General features: G+C 39.0%; 1 protein-coding gene across 1 annotated transcript in view; it reads right to left on the reverse strand.

Annotated features, from left to right (window-relative positions):
* Positions 1-3990: 3990 nt before the first annotated feature.
* The window catches only part of SLC12A2 (solute carrier family 12 member 2), a 58347-nt gene continuing 37990 nt past the window's right edge, over positions 3991-24347 (reverse strand). The window contains exons 14-27 of the mRNA XM_054178025.1: positions 23315-23470; positions 22165-22264; positions 18624-18735; positions 15186-15326; positions 14871-14977; positions 13089-13168; positions 11649-11789; positions 10951-10998; positions 9796-9918; positions 9535-9646; positions 7816-7902; positions 6787-6922; positions 5629-5696; positions 3991-4750 (exon numbers count right to left, since the gene is read on the reverse strand). Coding sequence (XP_054034000.1) covers positions 4615-4750; positions 5629-5696; positions 6787-6922; positions 7816-7902; positions 9535-9646; positions 9796-9918; positions 10951-10998; positions 11649-11789; positions 13089-13168; positions 14871-14977; positions 15186-15326; positions 18624-18735; positions 22165-22264; positions 23315-23470 — 1547 coding nt within the window. The 3' untranslated portion in view covers positions 3991-4614. The remainder of the gene's footprint in view (positions 4751-5628; positions 5697-6786; positions 6923-7815; positions 7903-9534; positions 9647-9795; positions 9919-10950; positions 10999-11648; positions 11790-13088; positions 13169-14870; positions 14978-15185; positions 15327-18623; positions 18736-22164; positions 22265-23314; positions 23471-24347) is intronic.

The following is a 24347-nucleotide window of genomic DNA, read 5'->3' on the forward strand; positions in this document are numbered from 1 at the left end:
GGTTATGGAGCAGATCATCCTGAGTGCCATCAAGCAGCATGTACAAGACAACCAGGGATTCAGGCCCAGCCAACATGGGTTTAGGAAAGGATGGTCCCACCTAACCCCTCTGATCTCATTCTATGACTGAGTGACTCTCCTGATAGCTGATATGGTCTACCTCAGCTTCACCTTTGACAGAGTCTCCCACAGCATCCTCCTGAAAAGCTGGCAGCACATAGCTTGGCCAGGTGCACCCTTTGCTGGGTTAAAAACCGACTGGATGACAGGGCACAGAGAGTGGTTGTGAATGGTATGTCATCCAGTGACCAGCGGTGTAGCTCAGGGATCAGTACTGGGCCCAGTTCTATTCAACATCTTTATTGATGACCTGCAGGAGGGGATCAGGTCTAGTGTCAGTAAATTCATGGATGACATGAAGCTGGCAGGGAGAGTGGATCTCCTGGAGGGTAGAAAGACTCTTCAGGGAGACCTGGACAGGCTGGGCTGAGGCCAGGGGTAGGAGATTCAACAAGACCAAGTGCAGTGTCCTACCCTTTGGCACTAACAACCCCCTGCAGGCCACAGCCTGGAGGATGAGTGGCTGGAGAGGAGCCCAGCTGAGGACCTAGTTGACAGCTGGCTGAACATGAGCTAGCAATGCGCCCAGTGTGCCATCGGCACAGGCAGCCAGTGGCATTGCGGCTTGTCAGGAACAGTGCGGCCAGCAGGATGAGGATGTAATTCTGCCCCTGTACTTGGCACCAGTGAGGTCTTGAGTGCTGTGTTATAGGCCCCTCAGTTCAGCAAGGAGAGTGAGGTGCTAGAGCAGGTCCAGAGGAGAGCAATGAGACTGGTGAGTGGGCTGGAAAGTCATATGGGGGAAGGCTGAGGCAGCTGTTCAGCATGAAGGAAACATAGGGGACCTTATCTCTTGCTGCAACTACCTGAAAGGAAGTTGTAGTCAGGTGGGCGTTGGGCTCTTCTGAGACAACTAGTAACAGAAGAGGCCATGGTATGAAGCTGCACCAGGAGAGGTTTAGGTTGGAGATTAGGAAGCACCTCCTTACAGAAAGGGTGATTAGGCACTGGAATGGACTGCCCAGGGAGGTGGTGGAGTTACCATCGCTCTAAGTCTTCAAGAAGAGACTGGATGTGGCACATAGTGGCATGGTTTAGCTTGTCAGGGTGTTGGGTCATAGGCTGGACTTGATGATCTCAGGTCTTTTCCAGCCTCAATAATTCTGTAATTCTATGGCAGCTTGACATCTGCAATGATCAGTGTAGGCAGAGAAGGGAGACAAGACTGGTAGAGGGCAGGCTGGAACACAAGATTCCTAGAGTTACAAACCCAGAACAGATTACTATGCGGTGTGAACCTTCACCAATTGCGTAGCCAAGTGATGAAATCAACCTTGAATTTTTAGCTTCTAAACCAAACATGAAGTCACTTACCTATGTTAAATGGTGATGTAACTTCCCTACTTCTTTACATATTAGAACAGGTCAGAGTCAATGCCATAGATGGTGGTAGTGTACTTTTAACAAGTGCAAAACAAGTTTCAGCAATGTTTCAGCTTAAACATACCACATACTACAGATGCCTCTGCAAGTCATGACAAATTTTATAGAGTGAGAGTTTATTTTTCTTCCTAACCCAGTGGCAACAAACTTTCTCCCCAAGAACAGAACACTCACCTCTTTATACTAGACACACAAGTAAGTTCTGCATATGGGCCTACAAAAGCTCCACAACAAAAGTTAGATATCAGATACCTGCAGTAAACACATATTGGGAACTAGTTTCGGCATTAACCTGAAACTATCAACACTGTTCTCTATCCCCCAATGAAAAAAAGCTTTGTTAGGCAAGACAGAGGTATTGAATTAATTTCCTTTTATTGCAGTGACATCCCCCTGGTACAAAGTATTAACTGCAATAATTACGTTAAAACATTAGAAAAGCATTTGTGTGTGACAGTTACAGTACAGTATCAAATCTTACATCTTTGAACCCAAGTGGGCCATTACCCACTAACACTCAAATCTTTAAATTACTCAGTTATTTTTAAATATGTGATGTCAGAAAAAGCATATAAAAAGGATGTATGTAAAAGGAAACCTAAATACAAGTGAACAAATAAATAATTGATTTTCTCCAGCTACTACTGTCTTTGTAAAACAATACAAAGAGACCTACTCTACAGAAAGTATGAATCGGCATGTGTAAGCGATTTCATTTTTCAAGTAATTAATGATTGGAACATAACTAAATTTGGTGTCAAAATCAAAGCAGAAATTGAAGTGACTGCCACTAGCCAACATCTGTTGCAAACAATTACCATTATGTTGAAATTTTAGTGTAGCAGATAATCTTGAAAATTGACCTCATGCCTAGCATTAGTGGACTTCTGAGAGTGCATATGAAAAGCATCCTACGTTATTTCACAGACATTACCTTAACTATCCCCATATGCATATTTAGATATATTTTATATAATTTTATACACATATATGCATGTATACACACACTTCATTTGGTTTCTGTGTTACAGATCACAAGCAATGGTTTCCTGAATGGGAAAAAAACCTTTTAAATAAGTGTACCTGTGCACATTTTTTAAATGTTTGTTGTTTTGTAATATAGCAGCACTAAGTCCATGCCTTACTGTCTGTCTGTTCAAAAGAATGTAACCCATGAAAGAAGATGGCAATGATTCTGTATTCACAACGCAACACACCCTTACTCCCTGAAAACGCTGTAAAACCTGTAATAGATTTGTTGGCAAATTTGATCTCCACACCCTCATCCGGAAGGAAACAGCGCTTTTACTGCAAACTGTCTTGTCTTAAATTGTTTATCATAACAAGCTGGGTTCATGCTAGCATCAGTTATCTCACACTTAGCAGCAAAACATGCACAATTGTTTTTATTTTTTCTTTAAGTGAAATGATTCAATAGCCCCAATCCAATTGACAGAAACAGCAAAAGATTTTCTGCAGTTTACCAGTATATACTGCACTGTGTAGAATATTTTTATCTTTCATCACAACAGCCTGAAGCTCTACCTTGCCAATAATTATGACTTGTCCTCCAAAAGGAACAATTATTTTCCAATTTGATCTTGTATTGAGCATAAAAACAAGCCTTTTCTGGGCATCCTTAAATGAAAGCCACTCAATCACTGGTAAACTGATCCAGCAGCATGTCCAATGCTAATATCAAAAGCTTGTGAAATGTTTTTAGGCAATCCTTTCTATCCAAAATATATCTGGAATTTAAAAACCAGTTCACATTATTGCCTTTTATACAAAGGCTCAAGTAAAATTTCTTGTGTAGGTGTTCATAGTAGACTAAACTTAGGAAGTTTTTAAAATATACAATGGAAGGGCACACAAGATTGGCAGTTTCTTTATTGAACATAGAAAATGTATAAAGTAGGTTGTATGGAATACATCTAAATTGCTAGACAATCAAACCTGAGTATTATTAAGACTAAAAGTATTTTTCTGACAACTGAATGAATTGACCTAAAAACATCTCCCCTAGTAACTAGTGGTCCTTTTAACCATTTGTTGAAAAATGTGAGAGAACTGTAGCTTTTACATTTCATACTGGATAGCAAGATTCCACATAGTGTTTACTGTTTTCTGTTAGATAGCATCACATTGCTTTATTATCCCCATTCAAGCCTTAAGATGAGTTTTGTTTCAAAATAAGTTGAAAGTGATACTGAAACATAATAGGCCAAGAACTAGGACAGGTCTTTACCTTACTACAAATTAGGGAGAAAAAAAAAAGACCCTCAACCAGTTAGATTAATTCAGTTTCATATTAGGGGTACAGAGCAAAGACTGACCAGTATCCTTCACCAAGGTAGCTCATGTTAGCTCTAAAACTCAGACTAGTCCCAAAGTTTTATACATTATCAAACTAAAGAGAAGGATACTGCCTGCTAGTAGAACTAATTTTAACTATTACATGATTTTGTAACAAGAAGTCTTCATCAGGAATTTGCTTTAGTTCAACTGACCTGCCCAAATTCTCACCCTTGAATCTAACAGATACAGTAATAAAACCCCCAAACCTTCTGACAATAGAAAACATACAGTACTAAGAACTAATAGCTCAATGGAAGACCGAAAAGCAGTTGTTTTTATTGTAATATGGAAGAGACTAGAAACTAAAGGAAATCTGATCTAAACTTAGTTGAAGGCAGATTTTGACATTCCATATAAAGTTACAAAGTAGGAGTATGGATGAGATTTGGTTAATTTCAGAAGGCACCTCAAGGCTAAAAGGCTTTTATAAATCTATAATCCTTTCATTGATCAAAAATAAAACATTTTATTGCTGCTATTCAAGTAGCAAACAAAAGGTCGTCATGTTCTTTAGTCTAACAAGGAATCCTCCCCCATTAAGCAAGATTAAATTACATAAAATATAGAATAAAATTCATGATGTCACAACTTTAGAAACACAGTGACTTTCCTTATGTGCTTTCAAGTCAGTGAAATAGTAAAAGAAGAGTCACTTTTTGCCTTTGTGATGTTAATAACTATAGACCATTTCAGTCACTCTCCTCTGGGCGCTGAAGTACCATTTCACCATGGCTGTTCCATTTTGCAGTACTCTTAGGAATAGAAGGTAAGAACACTCTGATGATTCCCACGAACAAGCAGAATTGGTGGCAGATCTTTAGAAAGAGCTTCTAACCAGGCCATGTATAGTGCACTAGAAACTGCACCTTTCCGTGCAACTGGCAAACTCCTACAATTCACATGGGGAAAAAAGCATTCAATAATTAGAAAAAGCTGGTGGGAATAACTGTCCTATCACATAAGTACGAAAAATACAATTCTGTAAAGAGGTGGACACTAGATTTCCCAACACATTTGCTTTTCCCCTCAGAATTCAATTAATGAGTTGAGAGCTGGTGTCTTAACCACCATAGCCCTTTACATTTATTTACCCCTCACTTCTGGCCTCTTACCATGGTTTTATATTCAGGTGGCTTCACAGAAAATTCTCCTGAAGGCAAGTTTTGTGAAAAACTAACATTCGAAAATACAGCTTTTCCTCACAATGCCAGGTTGCAGCAGTCTAATATTCTCTCACAATCATTCCAAAACATGCTATCCACTTTTCTTGAATAACCTACTCTTAAGTCCATTTACCCTACTCAAGCTTCACTTTCTTGGTTCTGAAACAGGGTCATGAACGCAGTGAAGAAACATACAATCTGCATTCTACCTGTTTACCCCCAAAGTAATTCCACAGAAATCCATCAGCAGGACAACTATCTAACATTTTCCTAGAGAGAAAATAAAAAAATGAAAGGAAGGACCTGAAAGAAGGGAAGAGCTGGCATGCAGGAGAGAAAGAAATGCAAGAATCGTGAGCCACACTACAGATGTGGAGGTAGTTGCCCAAAGCAGTGTATCCTGAAGCATGGAACTACACAGGCCACTTTTCATTCATCAATACAGTAGCTTCATACTTGTAATAGATACCTCCAGCACTGAAACCTCCCCGAGGAAATCTATAATCTAAAGCCAAAGCTCAGGCTTTTTCCTAACCCATATCTATGCATATTTCAAATTACAATTCTGTATCAGTTAAGGCAAGGCCACAAATCATTTACTTACATGACAATTATGTTAGCTGTACTTGAATGTTCTTTCAGCAACTCATTTAGCCTGATCTGGCGGTAAGTCTGTAATTAAAATGAAACTTGTTAGGAAGATTTTATATAAACCTACAAAAAGTTCAATTAAAAAAAACCCCAAACCCAACAGAAACAGTTGTGATCAACTGGTATGAAGTCACTTATACAAAGAATGTACTTCCACCTCAGTCCAACAACTTGTTCACTTCTCCACAATATAGGTTGCAAGGCTGAGAGAAAAGAAAACAGCAAGCAAATAAGGCAAGCACTGTGAAACGTGAATTTTATATAGTTCCTCTGAAGAGCGATATTTCCTCCACAGCTCCTGGAAGCAAGAGGCTCTTAACTCACCTCAGTTCTTTTAACTGGGTCCTATAAGCTCATAGTGAGCAGGTCTTAGAGAAGTTACATTCCATCTTCATTTGCTAAGCTTATTTCCATAAAAGGTCTCCCTTTCTTTATTCCTCTATCCAGTTTTACCAGCTCAGGTAGCTTCCTCAGTAATTTTCAGTTCTCTTTTATGTCAGCTCACTTCCTAGCAGAGATTCTGAGTTAACTGTTTCTTTATAGTTCTGTTCTCAGGTGAGTTGATGTCTAGTTTGCCTTTGGGCTACTGTCTGCAGAAACAATTAAGCTATCAGCACACAAAAGAATAAAATGCCTTCTATTATCTCACTAACATGAATTTTGGCAGTGTTTGTAGGAGGAACAGTAAGGCATCAAGCAGTTCATTAACTCTAAAGGAACTGTACTTCATAAAAATCTCCCAGCCCCTGAGTAATACACAGTTAACAGATCTCAGCAGCTGCTGACAGTCAGTCTGTACCTGTTAAACCGACTCCTGGCCCTTTCCACCCTCTCCCTGTCCCTTACTATACTTTTTACACAGAACAGCCCAACATTCCTACTTCTCCTCTAAAGCAAAGAGACAGAGAAAAAAAGAAGATAAAGATGGAATATATTTGGAACCATCCTGAAATAGATCAGATCAACAAAACTTTAACCAGCTTTAGATGTCTCTAGCTGCACCCTCTGACATGATGAGACTAACAAGAATGAACTCATTGATATCCCATCCATAAATGCAGTAAGAGAAAAAAGTTTAATAGCTAATATAGAGCGCTAAAGAATACAGAACCTTTGTTTTGTAAAGCTCAAGTTCATTATCTGTTATCCTCCATGGCTCATCCTCCTTCATTTTGTCTGCAACTTCTTGTTCTTTATCATCCTCATGTAGTCGGAAGGGCTCTATCATTTCTTCAAAAGCTGCAATACTAGAATGATTAAGTGAAGAACCATATTAAAACAGAAGTGTATAGGCTGGCAATGACTTTCATGTCATTAGGAAGTTTTATTACCTTGTAAATATAAAGTTAACTGAAACTATCACTGCCAATTGCCCTTAGATATTTGGGTATACAAGCTCAGCAACTAGTAACAACAATTTGGGACACTGTAGAAGCTTTTACTGCTCATCATGCAACTAACTACAAAGATTTAGCCACTTTAGTAAAAGCCATAAATAGCACTCTCAGGTTGAGTTTTAGTCTGCTGCTAGTCATACCATCCTGCTTCATGCCAGCTTCAAAATGAAAGTGTGGACAGGTGCAAAGTATTATGGGGCTTGAAGTTTTTTTTAAGTTTTTTAGATATTGCACATTCTGTTATAAATTTGTACTGAAAGTCAACTAAAATTAACTTTTTTTAAACTCGAAAATTAGCAATATCAGAAAAATCAGAAATGTGTGATCATTCCTGTGTACATTAGAAGTCCAAGCTGTTAAAAAACAAAACAAAACAAAACCCACCAGCCTACTTGAAGACCAAGGTTTGGTGCATTAAACAAAGCCTCCAAGTAAGATGAAGAGCATTTAAGTTTTTGTAAGCATTTCCCTTTTTAAGGAAGGCTGCTCTAGACAAATTGGATTTTTTTTTTTAAACTTTTTTTTTCTAAATTTAATATCATAGTCTAAGGGCCAGATCAAATTTTCCAATTTTTAACTATGTTATTATATGAAGAAGCTATTGCTTGATTTCCTTCCTGCACTGGATGCCATAGGAATTGCTCTCCCAAACCAGTTTTTAGTAAAGAATGAAGCTAAGGTCATGAAAAGACATTAAGAATCCAAGTATAACTCTAGCAAGTTAAGAGTTTTTTGAGACTTACTTTTCTTTCTTTGGCTTAGTATTAATATCTCCAAGAACCATAATGTCCGAGAAGTCTATCCGAAATTTGCTAAGCAAAGTAGCCATCCTGTATGAGAAAAATAAGCCTTTATTCATGATCAGATTTACAGTTATTCCACAGGGTAAAGCGACAGATGTTTAGAAATAGAATCCCTGGTTTAAGAAAGAAAAAAGCAACACCCTCCCCTCCCCCCCCCCCCAAAAAAACCCCCACCAAATAAAACAAAATCAAAAAGCCATCCCAAAAGTGTACCAACCCCACCCACCCAAAAAAAACCCCAACAACCAACCACCACAAACCAAACCCACAACCCAATGAAAAAAAACAAACCACCCCCCATCAAACATTTCAAATCAAAACATTGGTTAACTTTCCTCTCAGTCTTGCTTAAAGACAACCTCAGAAAACATTTGAAAAAGTTAGTGTCAGACAATGCTGCAGAAAAATTTACTTCAGCATGAGGTATTTCATCCGTAACAATCTGGGAGGAATGAACTGTTTATGGAGAAAGGGAATAGAGTGTGATTACACCTCAACCATATAATCACAGAATGTTATGGGCCAGAAGGCACCTGGAATGGCATCCCGGCCTGCACCAGAAATACTGTGACCGGCAGGAACAGGGAGGTCATTCTGCCCCTGTACTCAGCACTGGTTAGGCCACACCTTGAGCACTGTGTCCAGTTCTGGGCCCCTCAATTTAATGATATTGAGACACTTGAATGTGTCCAGACAAGGGCAATGAGGCTGGTGAGAGGTCTCAAGCACAAGCCCTGTGAGGAGAGGCTGAGGGAGCTGGGATTGTTTAGCCTGGAGAAGTGGAGGCTGAGGTGAGACCTTATTGCTGTCTACAACTACCTTAAAGGAGGTTGGAGACAGGTGGGTGTTGGTCTCTTCTGCCAGGCAACCAGCAGCAGAACAAGAAGACAGAGACTCAAGGTGGTGAAGTCATCATTCCTGGAGGTGTTCAAAAATGGATTGGACGTGGCACTTGAAGCCACAGCTTAGTTAGTCATGAGGTGCTGGATGATAGGTTGGACTTGATGATCTCTGAGGTCTTTTCCAACCTTGTTGATTCTATGGAAAGATCGAGTCCAACCCCGCTGCCAGAGCAGGACCACCTATACCAGATCACACAAGAATGCATCTAGGCAGTCTTGAATATCTCCAGAGAGGGAGACTCCACAAGCCCCACTGGGCAGCCTGTTCCAGTGCCCCATCACCCTCACAGTGTAACCTCCTATGCCTCAACTTCTACTCACTGCCCCTTGTCCTGTCATTGGGCATCACTGAGAAGAGCCTGGCTGCATCCTCTTGGCACTCACTCTTCACATATTTATAAATACTAATGAGGTCACCCGTTAGACTTCTTTTCTCCAAGCTAAAGAAACCCAGCTCACTCAGGCTCTCCTCACAAAGGAGATGTTCCACTCCCCTAATCATTTTTGTGGCTCTGTGCTGGACTCTTTAAAGTGACTCCCTGTTCTTCTTAGCCAGAACTGGACACAATATTCCAGATGCTCACCAGGGCAGAGTAGAGAGGGAGGAGAATCTTTCTTGGCGTACTGACCTTCTAATACACCCCAGAATGGCACTGACCTTCTTGGCCACAAGAGCACATTGCTGGCTCAAGAAATGAAGGAATCCCAACAGGGAGTCATGTACTGTGTAACTTTGACATTTTAATTGCAAACTTACGCTCTTCTGTCGTGATCAATCCTGTTTATTTTCCCACCAATGAACACTCTGATCTTACAGTCTTTCCACTTCTTCTTGGTTGTAATAAGATATGGAATCAAGAGTGTCAAACCTGTATTTTCACCAGAAAACATAGTGTTGTGTGAGATGTTAATAAAGTACAAAGTTGTGATCTACATGTGATGCATCTATTAACAATTAGTTCAAAATTACACAAGGGTGTTTTTTTTTTACATTTCTTTTAAGTATAAAGCTCATTACCTCCATCATCAAAGAGCCACCAGACATCAATATTGCTTTTGCCTTGTTTCTTCTGAAACTGAGTGCTAGCATCAAGTAGTCTTTGGTCAGCTGAGTTTAAAGGAGAAGATGGGCTCTTTGAATCTGGAAAAAAAAAAAGTATGACGAAATTTCACTTTTGAAGTGTTTTTTCTTAGCCATCCTAACATTCAACAAATGCAATTTTCAATATCTTGTGATACCTCTATGTTTAAATACAAGTTGTTTTTCCCCCCCCTCTGATCCAACTCTAAATTTTGACTGAATGGGTATAAGCTAAGCTATATTTAAGTAGTCTGCAACCTCATAACACTTCAGCATTTCAAGATTTAAATCTCTAAGTCATTTAACAGACATTTGACAAATACAGACTTGCAGCATCTTTAAACAGTTATTCACCTGGATAATTTAACTAACCTTACACATGTACTGCAGAGCACCAGGTCATGTACTGTTACTACCTCTTGCTTAAGAGAACTTTCCTGAAAACATGTATTTACTAGTAGTAAATTACCATGTCCTAAGGATTTACTGTTTCCTTAAATCCATTTTTCTTAAAAGAGTCTGAACTAAGCCAGGAAATGAAAACTGCTTGATTCACCTTTCAAAACATATTTAGCTGAATAACAACTTTGCATTATACCAGCTGTTAAATCTGAGTGGCTGTACTGTGCCTTAATTTGCAAGCCATCAAACAATTTCAAGAAATAAAGCAGTAACTATGACTTTAGAAGATCTACTAACTAGACTGCAACTATATCACCAGATAATACTTCCCTTACTCCTAAATAAAGGGCCCATACAAAAATGTCAGACAGAACTAAGCAAGCTCTTGAACACATTTGCAAATGTTACTTAAGAATAAATAAATAAGGAAGAAAATATATCTGATGTTCATATCTTATGCACAATCCTTTCTCAGAAGCAAACTGTTTTGAAAATTTCCATGAAGTTTCATTTCTCTATAGCCTGATCCCTAAAGATGAAGCACATTCCAAAGCAGATATGAAGAAACAAATCAACATTGCATGGTTGATGTTTTCCTCTCTCATATATATTTGTAAAAAGAAATAAAAAGAAAACTGAAATTAACAATGTGAAAGAATGATTTAACATAAAAAGGTGGAAAATGCCTGCCTTTTTTCAACAGTGGTTGTGCTGGAGTTTTTCCATCCTCGTCCTCCTCTGGAAGATTTTTAAAGATACAAAATAAAAAGGTTAATTTCCTTTGTGATCTTAATGAAAACACTACTAGCGTATATAAAAAAAAGTGTAGAATGAAATGGGTTTTCATACAAAAGAACAGCACACAAATGCAGTCTACCAGATCCTGAGATTTACTTGTATTTTAGGAAAAAACAATTTAAAAAATCATATTGCTCACTTAAGTCACTCCAAGCTTCTACTTTCAGAAGAAAAGGAAGGTTTGTTACAGTCATGTCAAAGTGTGTCTGTCAACACGCATATAATATACTAGTCAGAGTTGAAAACAACTTCACAATTTCAGCAGCCTCCAAATCCCAATCATGTGTGGCACAATTCTCAAGCAATTTTTAATGCCTGTATAAGTCATTAACAAAGCAAATTCATTGCAGGTCACTGTCTAGCACCTGTTTTAGTTAGGAGATTAAACACAAAAGACTTATTTTATCTACTGGTAAGCTCTATGCAAAAGTACTAAGTACTAAGACATCAATGGCTAGAAAAGCATGACACTTCTGCTCCACAGACAAAAACCCCTTTGGTGTTTCCTTTCTAAGAGGACAAAGAAATTGAAGAGGGAATGAGAAAGAGCAGGAGAACTCAAATTTCATTTTGTGAACTAGGCAAGTTACCTTTACGTAGAGCCTGAGTTTTTTCACTAGATGCTGGAGCAAAAGCTATAGAAGTGTCTGTCTCAGACTTCTTGCTATAATCCACTTTTACTATGACATCCTTGGTACATGGAGATTTTTCTTGGGATGACAGTAACTCTTCTTTGAGAAAGCAAAGAAAAGAAGATTGTGAACCATTAATTGATCCAAACTGTATAACCAGAGGGACATGATTATACTGACATGGTTCACAGTTGGGCACTGTAACTGTTACGCTATGGACAAGGAGAGGGAATTAAAAAAAAAAAAGGCAAGCAGAAAACAACAACAAAATCTTATACAAAGTGCTTCAAAGAAGCTCCTCCTCTAAGCAGAGCTATAGGTTCCTGCTACTTCCTTCCCAGATTTTGGAGTTCATTGCATTACCACAGGCTAAACAAGAAACAGAGTTAGCTAATACTTGAGGAAAAACAAGAAGGGAAAAAAATTACTTGGATGAATTATTTTCCATTTCCACAATAACCTCAAGAGGAGATGAGCCTTAGATAAGGCCCAGACCAAGTATATCTCACAGCCAAGTGTATTTTAGGTTTGGCATCAGTGGAGTTGCTTGGCAGCTGTCAGAGTTAAAGGAAGCTCACAGTTCCCAGTCGATACTAAAACTCCTCTGACACTTTGGTGCTGTATTTCCCAGTCTTCTTAGCAGTGTTGTTTTCACCCTGCAGGTTCGTTCACTCCTTGCTGTATCTCACACTCCTCTGCCCTCATGCACACACTGACAAATCTCTCCAAATCCTAAGATATTCATAAGTTTACAGTGAAGAAACAATCCTCCCTTGTTCCAGGAGATGCCCCCCTAACACACACTGTGTCAAAAGCTTCCTTCCTCATTGTACCAACGTTACATGGGGCAAGCTACAAACATATTAGACATTATGAATTCAATAAATAGTTGCTGCCAAAGCTCACAGGCTGACTTCATTATTCTGCTTGAAATTTAATTAAAATTATATCATTTGGCTTAACACCACTTCCTACCATAACCAAGTCCTACACTCAAAATAGAAAACCTTTCCAAACTTGAGACAGGCGACTGTTGAGGTCTCTAACATGTGTAAGGGTTGGCAATCCACACAAGACTCACAGCAATTGTGCAATATTTGTTGTGATTTTCATGATTTCTAGGCCTGGATCCCACACACTTGATACCAGCCTGGCAGCCTCTTTAAATTTGTTTCATTTAAATAGTAATTCCTTGGGAAGCAACTATATATGATTTACAAATACAAAAATTTGAAATGCAGAAAACCAAGTTCTATTGCTGAATGCCTATTACTCCTATTTGGTGGTTTTACTCTGTAAGAAGGTGGTGTTTAAATGTGTTGATTTTACTATTTTCAAAAAAGCAGTATTAAAAGGGTATAAGAAAAACTATTCCAACAGCTGAAACAAAAATCTTACCTTGACCCTGAAGGTGAGAAATATCCAGGCCCTCCTTTAGGCGGATGACAACTACACCATACTGAACATCAAAGGCATCACTAAGCAAAAAGGAAAAAGTAGTCTCGTACAACTTTCTTTCCAAACAGACCTACTTTAACCACCCTCTTTCAACAAATCCCCACGATTCAAGATTGCTATTTAAACTCCCAAATCCTAAATCTGAGTTACAATTGTAGTTTCAATTCCTACCTAACAACTGCATCAGTGAACTGAACATCATATCCTGAAAAGCAACACATAGAATTGCTTCCCCCTCTTTCATCCCTCCCCTGTGTAAACAGTGATTAAATAAAAGCAAAATGAACAGGTCATTCAGGTTCTGCACACATTGTAAAATACACTGAGAAATCTAAATTTTTATCTAGCCCCACCAATAAAGGGATTACTTTTGAGTAGGTCTCCTTGATCTGAGAACTACGTATCTCTGACTTTTTTCCATAAAATTTGTGTTTTAAGAACACCTATGAAGTTGTAGTTTTGAATCAAATTAGCTGTAAGTTAGGAAGGAAACTTGCTCCTTTGAAAAATAAAGAGGGAAATTTTCTTCATTGTAGAATCAAGCAAAAAAGCCTAAATGCATGTCTGGGGAAAAGTACAGTAACAGATGAAAACTGCTCTGAAACCCCCCAGACTTACTCATATCATACAGTTTGCATTAGCTGATAATGATCAGACCTTTAAACATAAATACTGCACTACAATCACTAATCAGGTAAATTTCTGCCTGTGGGAATTACATGGGAGGAAGTTATCAATTATTTCACTCACTAAACACTTCCCTTTAGAAGTAGTAAGGATTGATTATATACTAAAAGTATCAACATATTCTATGATAAATCTGAGAAAACATGAGGCTGATTTAAGGAGATATTTTGCCCATTAGTGAACATTTAAAATTCATTCTTTCATTTGTTAAATCTGTACAGATTTGATGTATTTCTCTAATGTGCTTCAGAAACTTTCTGGGAAACTGAAAATGTGCTTGACCTAGTTATTACCTCCTGACACTTTTTGGGGGGGGGGGATGTGGGGAACCATATGACTTGCTGTCCTTGACAGATCTTCCAGCATAAGCCATTCCAAAACGGACAAAAGAGAAAAAACAAGATCTAACCAACGTTTCCTTATTTCTCACTGCATTCAGTACTCCTGCTTTTGTCTTAATGAGCTGTCAAGTAGGATTTCTTCTCTTTTCAAATCTCTGCCTATAATCTCCCCATTCTCTTTTTTTTTTAAATGTACAGCAAACTAGAATATTAGAGCACAAATTAAGTGCCAGTGCTGTTTATCTTCTAAGTAAACTGTTTCTCGTATATGAGAGCAAGATTCAATGAAGACAGAACTTCAGCATAAGAGTTGATAAATTTTCTAGTAAATCTTTACCACAGAAGGGTGCAAACCCCCCCTGCTTTCACTAGAAACTATGCTTTAAAGAATTTTGCAGACTAGCACACTAGACACTAGTTCCATCTCTAAAGACAGTAACTTTTAAACCTCAGATATACTGCCACACATCTTTCTAGGGACAAAGGTATTCTGGGGAGATCTATTTCAACTATTAAAAGTTGCTTATTAATTTCCACATCACAAGGGGACTAAAAGGAATTTGAAGACTGCTGAATCAGCAATATGGAAAAGCTAAGTCTACCCGAAAGAGATTTCATGTAGCTAAAATCTTCACTTACTAGCAAACATACTGAAATGGAGCATAATAGCTCCACCTCTGCATTTTCTACTTACTGGAATAAATTGATATAAGTTTCAACATCTCTCATTTCAGTTTGTCTCCAATTTTTTTTAAATCCAACAACAAGGGTGTTAGGTCTCATTCTACCCAGACCAGCAGCCTAAGAAGAACAAAAATTGCTTTTAAAGAAGTTGTTACTGAAACAACTGAAGGTTATATTACTTAAGCAGAAAACAAAGTATTTTACATCAGTTTTAAGGTAACTTTGCAAAATGAAAATACTTCAATGCATAAAATCGCTTCCAATTTTGATGTTCATCTTCGCCACTTTCCTTTAAAAAAAGCAAAGCTGAGAGAGGTGGGTGTACCTGCATTAAGTATTGTCCCCCATCCCTCAAGTCCTCTGCATGCACTGGTGCATAAAAAGCCTTCATCTTGTTTTTAATTAGCCATCGCTGGTATTTAGCTAAATCGGTTGACAGCTCCTTCATAGCTTGCCTCCGAGGACCCTTTCAAAGTACAGAAATAAAAAGTGAAGAGAGTACAAGAATAAAGCAGCTCCTCGTCTGGTATTCCTGCCCCCTCCCCCTCCCGCTGCCACAAGGTTTTGTTTTGTTTCTTTTTTTAAAATTTCACTGCTAGAATTCAACTAAAACGTGAAGAACCTCAAACCATGCTTCCACACTATATAAAAAAAAAAACAAACAAAAACCCAACAAACCAACACCAAAACATCAAAGTATCAGGCAGCAGTTGCAGAGTAGAACAGATTCTCATTTTCTGGAATAGGCTGCTCAAGCCTTTGCAATGTTGTTCCCCCAGAGCAAAACCCATTTCCCCAGCAGGTGGCACAATCATGTCCTCCAAAGCATACTGTGGGTTTGTGTAATAAAATGTACAGGGTATAGGATAATTTAACATATGGCATCATTGGAGTATTTGTTTCAAGCTGTACAAGCTTGCCTCTCTGTGTGTATTTAATCCTAACCAGCCTTTGTCACAATACCATCACTACTGCAGTTCTATGTTGCAAAGCCATCTCCAGAAATACTTTCAGTTACTTCCATTAGGATGAAACCCTGTTCATCCTAGACCTCAAAATGCAGTACAGGACAAAGTATAATCAAAAAACCTCAACTGCCTGGTTTTGAAAAGGCTACAGTTTTCAAAAGAATACATATTCTGATCAAATGATCAGAGTTAGTTAAGTAATAAGGCAGTGTCATCCTCTTGTAGAGATAGGACAAGCTCCCAGAATACTTCTCATGAGAACTGCTTCCCGACAGAAAGGGTGACGCTGCCCTACTACTCAGTACAGCCCTACCTTTGAAAGATTGTAATTCCCTCTGTGATATCTTACCTCTCTTGCATTACTCAGTTTATGTCCTTTGCACTCAACTGAAATTTTAAGTTTGCACATAGAGAGGAATTAAAGTTCAAATTTCTGAAGACAAAACCAGTCAATATTTGGTTACAAAAATGTATGTTCTGTGGATTGCATTAAATTGATTTTTCTTATGCATTCATTAGAATAGAACAGAATTAACCAGGTTGGAAAAGACCTTCGAGATCATCAGGTCCAACTCATCATCTAAGCAAGTCATACTGAATCAGTGGTAAATTTGAACAGAATTAAGAGCAATCAATATTTGAAGTTACAAGCATTCAAGCATTCTCAGAGATGTGACAGAAAAACAAGAAGCTGAACCACACAATCACAATATGCCAAAATGTATTTATCAATGTTCTGCAGATGCAACAGTCCCTCTATAGCGAAGTGAAGTTTTGGTACGTATCATAGTATGACAGCCAGCTTCTATCACAGTTAATTTACTCACAAGAAGAATGATTTTGAAGAACAGTTACTTGCAATTTGATTCCTTTCACCACAAACGCCTCACACCCCTACCTGACCAAAAGCTTCTACAGGTCTGTTTTTCTGCTTTAACAAAGTACTTCACACAGGAATGCATCCAGGCAGGTCTTGAGTATCTCCAGAGAGAGAGACTCCACAACCTGCCCTGGGCAGCCTGTTCCAGAGTTCCATCACCCTCACTGTGAAAAAATTCTTCCTCATGTTTCCACGGAACTTCCTATACCTCAACTTCCACCCATTGCCCCTTGTCCTGTCATTGGGCATCACCAGGAAGAGCCTGGCTCCATCCCCTTGGCACTCACCCTTGACATCTTTACAAACATGACTGAGGTCACCCCTTGGTCTCCTGTTCTCCAAGCCAAAGAGACCCAGCTCCCTCAAGTTGCTCCTCACAAGGGAGACGTTCCACTCCCCCATTTTTGTGGCTCTGTGCTGGACTCTTTCAAGCAGTTCCCCATCCTTCTCAAACTGAGGGGTCAGGAACTGGACACAATATTCTAGATGCAGCCCTACCAGGACAGAGTGAAGGGGGAGGAGAACTCTCCACCTACTGACCACACCCCTGCTAATACACTCCAGAACAGCATTGGCCTTCTTGGCCACAAGAGCACATAGCTGGCTCATGGTCAACCTCCCACCCACCAGGACCCCCAGGTCCTTTGCCACTTCACTGCTCTCCAGCAGGTCAGTCCCCAGCCTATACTGGTACATGGGGTTGTTCTTTCCCAGGTGCAAGATTCTACCCTTGCCCTTGTTGAACTTCATTAAATTTCTCCCTGTCCAAACCTCCCAGAAAGGGAGCAAACCCTCAGGTGTTTCAGCTACTCCACCCAGTTTTGTGTCATCAGCAAACTTGCTGACAGTGCACTCTGTGCTCTCAACCAGGTCATTGATGAATATATTGAATAACACTGGTCCTAGTACTGACCCCAGAAGACTCTAGAAGGTACAAGCCTCCACCTAGACTCTGTTCCACTGACCACAACTGGCTTGACTTCTTTCCTGCAACCAGTTCACAATCCTCCTCACTCCCCAATCAGACTACGGGATGCAGCTTCCTCCCCACCTGTCTGGACGTTCAGTAATGGGTAATAGTCTGATGACTGCACAATGTTGGTGAGTTCTCTGGTGACATCCCTGATTCAGGCTCCAGGAAGACTAAAGACTTCCCTGTGGTGAGGGTCAACCCTCCATATTGGGCCCTCTGTTCCTTCCAGGAACTGAAATTGCATCCTTACAAAACAGTCCTCACACACCCAGAAATCCCCCCACTCTTTGTATCCTGACAAAAGACAAAATTAGTGACCTACTAGGGGCTCAGCAGAAAAGGAACAGAAATACCTCTTCACACTACTGTTTTACCTGTCCATGAAATGCATCTAGTAACTGAAGAAACAAAAAACTACTTGAAAGGTTAAGAGCAATTTTTAATTATTGGCTAAACTGATACTGAATTTACAACTCAAGCAGATTTTAGCCCAGGCTTTGGAAGAAAACTGCACAGGAATCAATCTCCCTGAAACAGCAAAACTAAAAGGAGATCTGGATATGCACTCTACATCACTTCAACTGCTGTGCCCAAACCACAGAAGAGTACAAATGAAAGAGTGTGCAAGATACAAGGAAAGAAAGAGATCCAGGCTGTAATTCAGTGTTCATTTTACTCCTGCAAACCTTCCTCAAACACTAAATATGTGAAGTTTGCCATTTCCTCTGTAGTATGCCTAACCAGAACAGTGATGACTATAACCTGTAAGACTTTTTGCACTTTCCAATGCCTAATGATGCTTTCACTTAAAAAAACACAACATAACCAACTGAAAAAAAACAAACCACACAAATAAGAACCAGAAATAAAAAACAAATAGGCTAAAATAAAGTTACCATGGGTTTTAGGTTTTGCTTTCAAGTAAGACTAGAACACACTTACCATATGTACATGGCCACAGATCATCAAGCCCACATTCTTGGTGAAAGCGTGGACAAGGTGAAGTAAAGCAGGACGTGCATTTGGAGGGCCTGTCATAATTAAGCACTGCGGTCTAGAATTGTGGATAGATGAGGAGAGAAAAAAGGGTTGAACTTGCTTGATCAGGAGTTCTGGAGTTTTCAATTAACAGAAGCATGTTTCTTTGAAATATGTGTGCTAAGAACATAATTGCCACTGGTAAAATAATAAGCTCATCTACTTTTACGAGACTACATTAAATAAATAAAGCACTTTTTTTTTTCCACTAAAGACAAGACATGTGATTGATTCCAAGCTCAGTAATTCCCCCAAATCTGAAAATGCAGACATTGCCTAAAAATCTGTTTCTGGATTTTTAGAAATCTGAGGTCAGAGGGATGACCTTTCCCCCATTTGTAAGCGAGATTTTCCCTTTGCATTTTCTGCCATAGATTTATTTTTTAAAATATTACTATCATTCAGAAGATGAAACCAAACAACTGCAAGCAAGTTATGCTAGACAACTTTCCACTCAGTTTTAAGACTAAGTGTCTAGACTTCAGAATTCATTCCAAGAGATAATTTTCACTATCAAAGAATCACCTAAGGTCATCTGTTTCAATCTTTATAGCAGCTTCAGTTAATTTTCCATAATAGAATCATATAAACAGAATCACAGAATCATTTAGGTTAAAAATGACTTTTCAGATAATTGAGTCCAACTGTTAACCTAGCACTGTCAAGTCCATCACTAAATCATGTCCCTCAGTGCCACAGCTACACATCTTTAATTACTTTCAGGGAAGATGATTCAACCACCTCCCAGAGGAGCCTATTCCAGACCACCCTTTTGGTGAAGAAAATGCTCCTAATATCTAATTTAAACCTCTACTGTCACAACTGTAGGCTATTTCCTTTTGTTCTATCACTTTTTAACCTGGGAAGAGAGCCTGATGCTTGCCCTGCTACAACTTCTTTTCAGACAACTGTAGAGAGCAGTCAGGTCACCCCTCAGCTTCCTTTTCTCCAGAACAAACAGCCCCAGTTCTCTCAGCTGCTCCTCTTAAGACCTGTTCTCCAGACACTTCACCGGCTTTGCTGCCCTTCTCTGGATGCACTTCAAGATCTCAATGTTTTTCATGTAGTGAGGGGCCCAAAATACAACCTCATCAGTGCTGAGTACAGGCAGACAACTACCATCCTAGTCCTGCTGGCCACCCTAATCCTGATACAGGCTAGGATGCTGTTGACCTTTTTGGCCACCTGAGCACACTGGTGTCTCATGTTCAGCTGACTGCTAACTAGCCCTCCTACGTTTTCTGCCAGGAAGTTTCCAGCCTCTCTGACCCAAGCCTGTAGTGTTGCACAGGGTTGTTGTGACCCAAGTGCAGGACCCAGCACTTGGTGTTGTTTAACTACCTACAATTTTCCTTGGACCATTGACCCAGCCTGTCCATATCGCTCTGTAGGTCCTTCATAACCTCAAGCAGATCAACATTTCTGCCCAGCTCAGTTATCTATAAACCTATATTATTAAATAACTACTGAACTGCTCTCATTTAGAATCTATCTATAGAACTCAAAGCATTTTTTTTTTTTTTGCACAGGTTAGGAACCAGTAACTGTCTGAAAAATAACTCTCTCAAAGCCACTGTGCTTAAAACTGACTTACATCAAGGTTTTTGTCTGCTTAGGATAACAATTAAAGAAGATTAAAGCTCAGAAAGCTACTACACTAGCTTCCCCAACTAAATAAGATTGTACTGGAAGTACTTCAGCTGCGTACACATTTATCAGCACAGCCTTCGTCTCCTGTACCAGCATACATAGAGAGCTACACTTGGTAAGAATTTCCCCATAAAGCTTCTCTCTACCTTGAAGCTTGCAACTCAAAATGGACTCACAGCAGAAGTGAGGCTGCAACGCTCATCACAGTTAGACATTCCAAATTATATTATGACAGACTTTGGTCTTGCATTAGGAAAAGTCTGAAAATTGCTGCCCTTGAAATGTAAGCAACAAACAAGCTTCTGAATGTAGACTTTTTTCCTGTGAACAGTGCAGTTTGATGCAATAGGTAATACAACATTTGTACATAAATGAGGGATTTTAATGTCACATTCAGATGGAAAAGCTATTTCATAACTGAACCTCAGATTTTGTGATCTACCTGTAACAGCCAACTCAAAGTTTAGAAGTGGAAAGCCCATTAATACTTGTATCAATATATTTGCAATTTAGTTTATCTTTTGAGGTTGTGCTGGTACCTACCATGACACATATCTACCTTCAACCAGCTGTATGTAGGCATCACAGGTATTTCAAGTACCTATCCCATACTTCAATAAAATTTAGTTGCTTTCAAGAGAGGTTTAGAGTATTTTCCCAACTGATAGGAAATACCATAGATCTCATCTTTGAAAAACTGCGTTGTTGCCAGGTTCCACATTCTGGACTCAAACCCCACAAATGGCACCTCTGTCAAGAATCTCTCCCTGAACTGGATCCTTATTAAATTCTGCTCAAAGTATGCAAAATCTCCCTCTGTATACACCAAAATTTTAGTAGCTAGGTTCTCTTTTTAATGCACCGAGCATAACAGAATAATACACTTGTTACAGTTTTAGCTGCAAAGGATAAGAGATGTGCTAGACTAAGTGTCAGCACTATAAATCCTGCACCGAACACAGGCAGCATGTAGGAAATGACTGGTCTATTTTAAAATGCAGGTCAACAAAACTGCCCTTCATGAAAAATACTCAAAACTTGACTGGATATGTCCCCAAGAAGTCTGATGTTGGATCCAGCTCTGCAGCTGCTTCTGTGGTGAGTCAGTTCAGTCTGGGACTGGACAAAACCACATGATAAAGTCATGATTCTAATCTCCGATTCTAATTTTCGGAGGCTTTAGTTTAAGTCAACACTTTCTGTTAATTTTTATAAGCTTTTTTTTTCCCCTACACTAGCTTTGTCCAGAAAAGGGCCACTAATATAGAACAGAAAACCTCCTTGAGTAGGACCTTCCTAAGCAGTCATGCTAGCAGACAACAATCAGTTCTCCTCTTCAGTTGTATGAAAAACACTTGCATAGCCTGTTTGCCATTAGACATACTCTGTCACTGCACTTCAGTAATGTGAAATACCTGGTGTTGAGGACAACATCCACAGCACACATATCTCAGGGATTTTAGGTTATATCAGTTCTATCCCAAGCACATGGATACTCACTAGCAGTTTGAGGCATATCCTCCAATTCATCTTCCAAGAGGAATGCAATTCACAGTTCATGATGCAAACCATCTAACAATAAGCAGGAAACATCCATACACTTGCTTCTAAAGTGAATTCTTAATCAGAAATAAGATGCTAATGTAAGTATGTCCAGAGGACATCCATAGTGGTGAAAGCCCAAGTTTTTATGGCCCCAGGAGATGAAACAGGCCTTTAATGGAAATGATGGCAGCAAGCATTGTGACTACACCCTACTGAATACATTGGGGTAATTTCTTATGCCTTATGTTACCTGAAGTTTTTCACATGATCTTCCACTCCTGAGAGACGAATAGAATGCTGCAGTGCATTCAAATAAGTCAAAGCTTGCGTTGAGGATCCCCAGTTCACATCTGTTTGAAGAATAAAAAAGTTCCAGCATTTGAGCTAAAGCTGTTCATTGTAAAGCTACACTATCACAAAATCAACGTTGAATGACAACTGAAAACATGTAAGATTTGAGCTACCTCCTGGTCCATTCTACACAATACCAGTTGATTGCTAAATAGGCAATTCTAAAGATAGCATTCCTGCAGAAGTTTTATGGCACCAGTTCACTATTTCACAATTACAAGAAGAAAAACCTGAGGTGTTTTACCCAAAAGGCCAAGGATTGTGGCAACTTCTAACTTTAAAAAAAAAAAAAATGCTTCAAGAAAAAAATTCTGTACTTTATATCACAAAGGAAAAAAATCTCAAAACAGTGCCTAAACAAACTCAACTAATTTCAATGAAGAACTGATAGATTAAGTGGATCCTTTTTAGATGGTTATTTTTGTAAGGAAATAAAAAGATCCCAATGTCCTCTTTACTTGTTTCTACATACATCTTTCAATTGTTACAATAGATTTATCATCCAAGGACTTCATAACCTTCAGAATGCAGAACACAGGGTGTTCCTTATCTTCAACTTCAGGAACACCTTTCAGACCATTTCCGCTTCATTTTGCATGTGAACATAGAGCACTCTCAGAAGGAGGGAAAAAAATTATCAAAGTTGTTACTCATATCCGCAGGAATGGCTTACTGAAAAAACAATGACCACTTAAATCTTTCCCATTCAGAAAAGGGAGGGTCCTCTTTTACCTCCTATCAAAACACAGTGTGTTTTCCAAGTGCATTTGATACTGCAATGCAAGCTCTTTTCATTGCCTTTGCCACAAGTTTTCATTCAATTTTTTACACCTAACTTCAAGGCATGCATCTTCATTATTTGGGAGGGGTAACAGCAATGACTATACAACATAATTATACTCCATTACCACTAAAAGGCCTGAAACAGATGTTTGAACTAGCCAAACAGAAATAAGTAGTTGATTTTTTTCTTAAAAACCATCACTTCTTCCCTTCTTATGTGTCCCTCTTTCCCCACTTCCACAACCAAAAGAAGCCTCTGTACATACCTGGTTTCTTGTAAGTGACATAAATGTAGAGTCCAAGAACTATGACATACGTTAGAAGTGCTGCCCACCAATTAATAACAAACATTACAATGCAGCAGAGAATAGCTCCAACAAGAGAAATCCACATATTGTAGTATTTGAAAGCAGGACGCCAACCTAGCCAAAAACGTAATTTGGAGGACAGAAGAGATAAGAGGGGAGAAATTTAATCACTGCTCTAAGAGAGCAAAGGTACAATTCTTCTTTTCCTTCCCTAGTAGTGTTCTGCATCACACTTCATGTTAGTTTCAGTAAAATGTGTAAAATAAAGACACTGGCACGTTTATGCTCCCAATTTGTGAGCACCTTTCAAATGAACATGTGTTTGTCTTGTCCTCTGAAAGAGTATCTCAAAAGGGAAGTTTGCAGATGGCTATGTCTGTATCTCTATTTAACCAGGCTACAGAAACCTTTGGCAAGTTCACTGACAATTGACTTTTTGCTTTCAAAAGGTGGCTCACTGTCTCACGTACCATCCTAGTGGTGTATTTGTAATGTTCTCACATGGTCAGAAATTTTCAGCATGTGAAAAGGAAAAGCACAGATATAATCTAGTAGAACTCAACTGTGTCAAGCTACTGCACTGTCACTATTTTGTGTCCTTAATTTCTGATGCTTATCCAAGATCAGGTAAACGTACATACAGACATCCACAAACACACCCAAGATTAACAAGCGTATTGGACATAAAATGGTTGCGTAAATGAGTTATGCACATGCTCTGGTAAAAGGACATCCACCATTTCAGCAGCTTGAGAAGCTTTTAAGGGTATCATTTCAGTACAAATACATAGTGGACTGTATGATATACATCTGTTATGCAAGCACTGGGTTTTAACTTATTCCAGTAATAGTTAGATGAATAGGCTTCTGCATAAAAGGCTATAAAAATGTGGCAATGCCACCTGCAATTCAAGCAGTGGTTCTTAAACACCAGATACTGAATCAGCAAAAAACCTTTCTTCATGAGTTTCTGAAAAAACACTGATTTAAC

Source organism: Dryobates pubescens, chromosome Z (genome assembly GCF_014839835.1).
Source record: "Dryobates pubescens isolate bDryPub1 chromosome Z, bDryPub1.pri, whole genome shotgun sequence".
Classification (NCBI taxonomy): Eukaryota; Metazoa; Chordata; class Aves; order Piciformes; family Picidae; genus Dryobates; species Dryobates pubescens.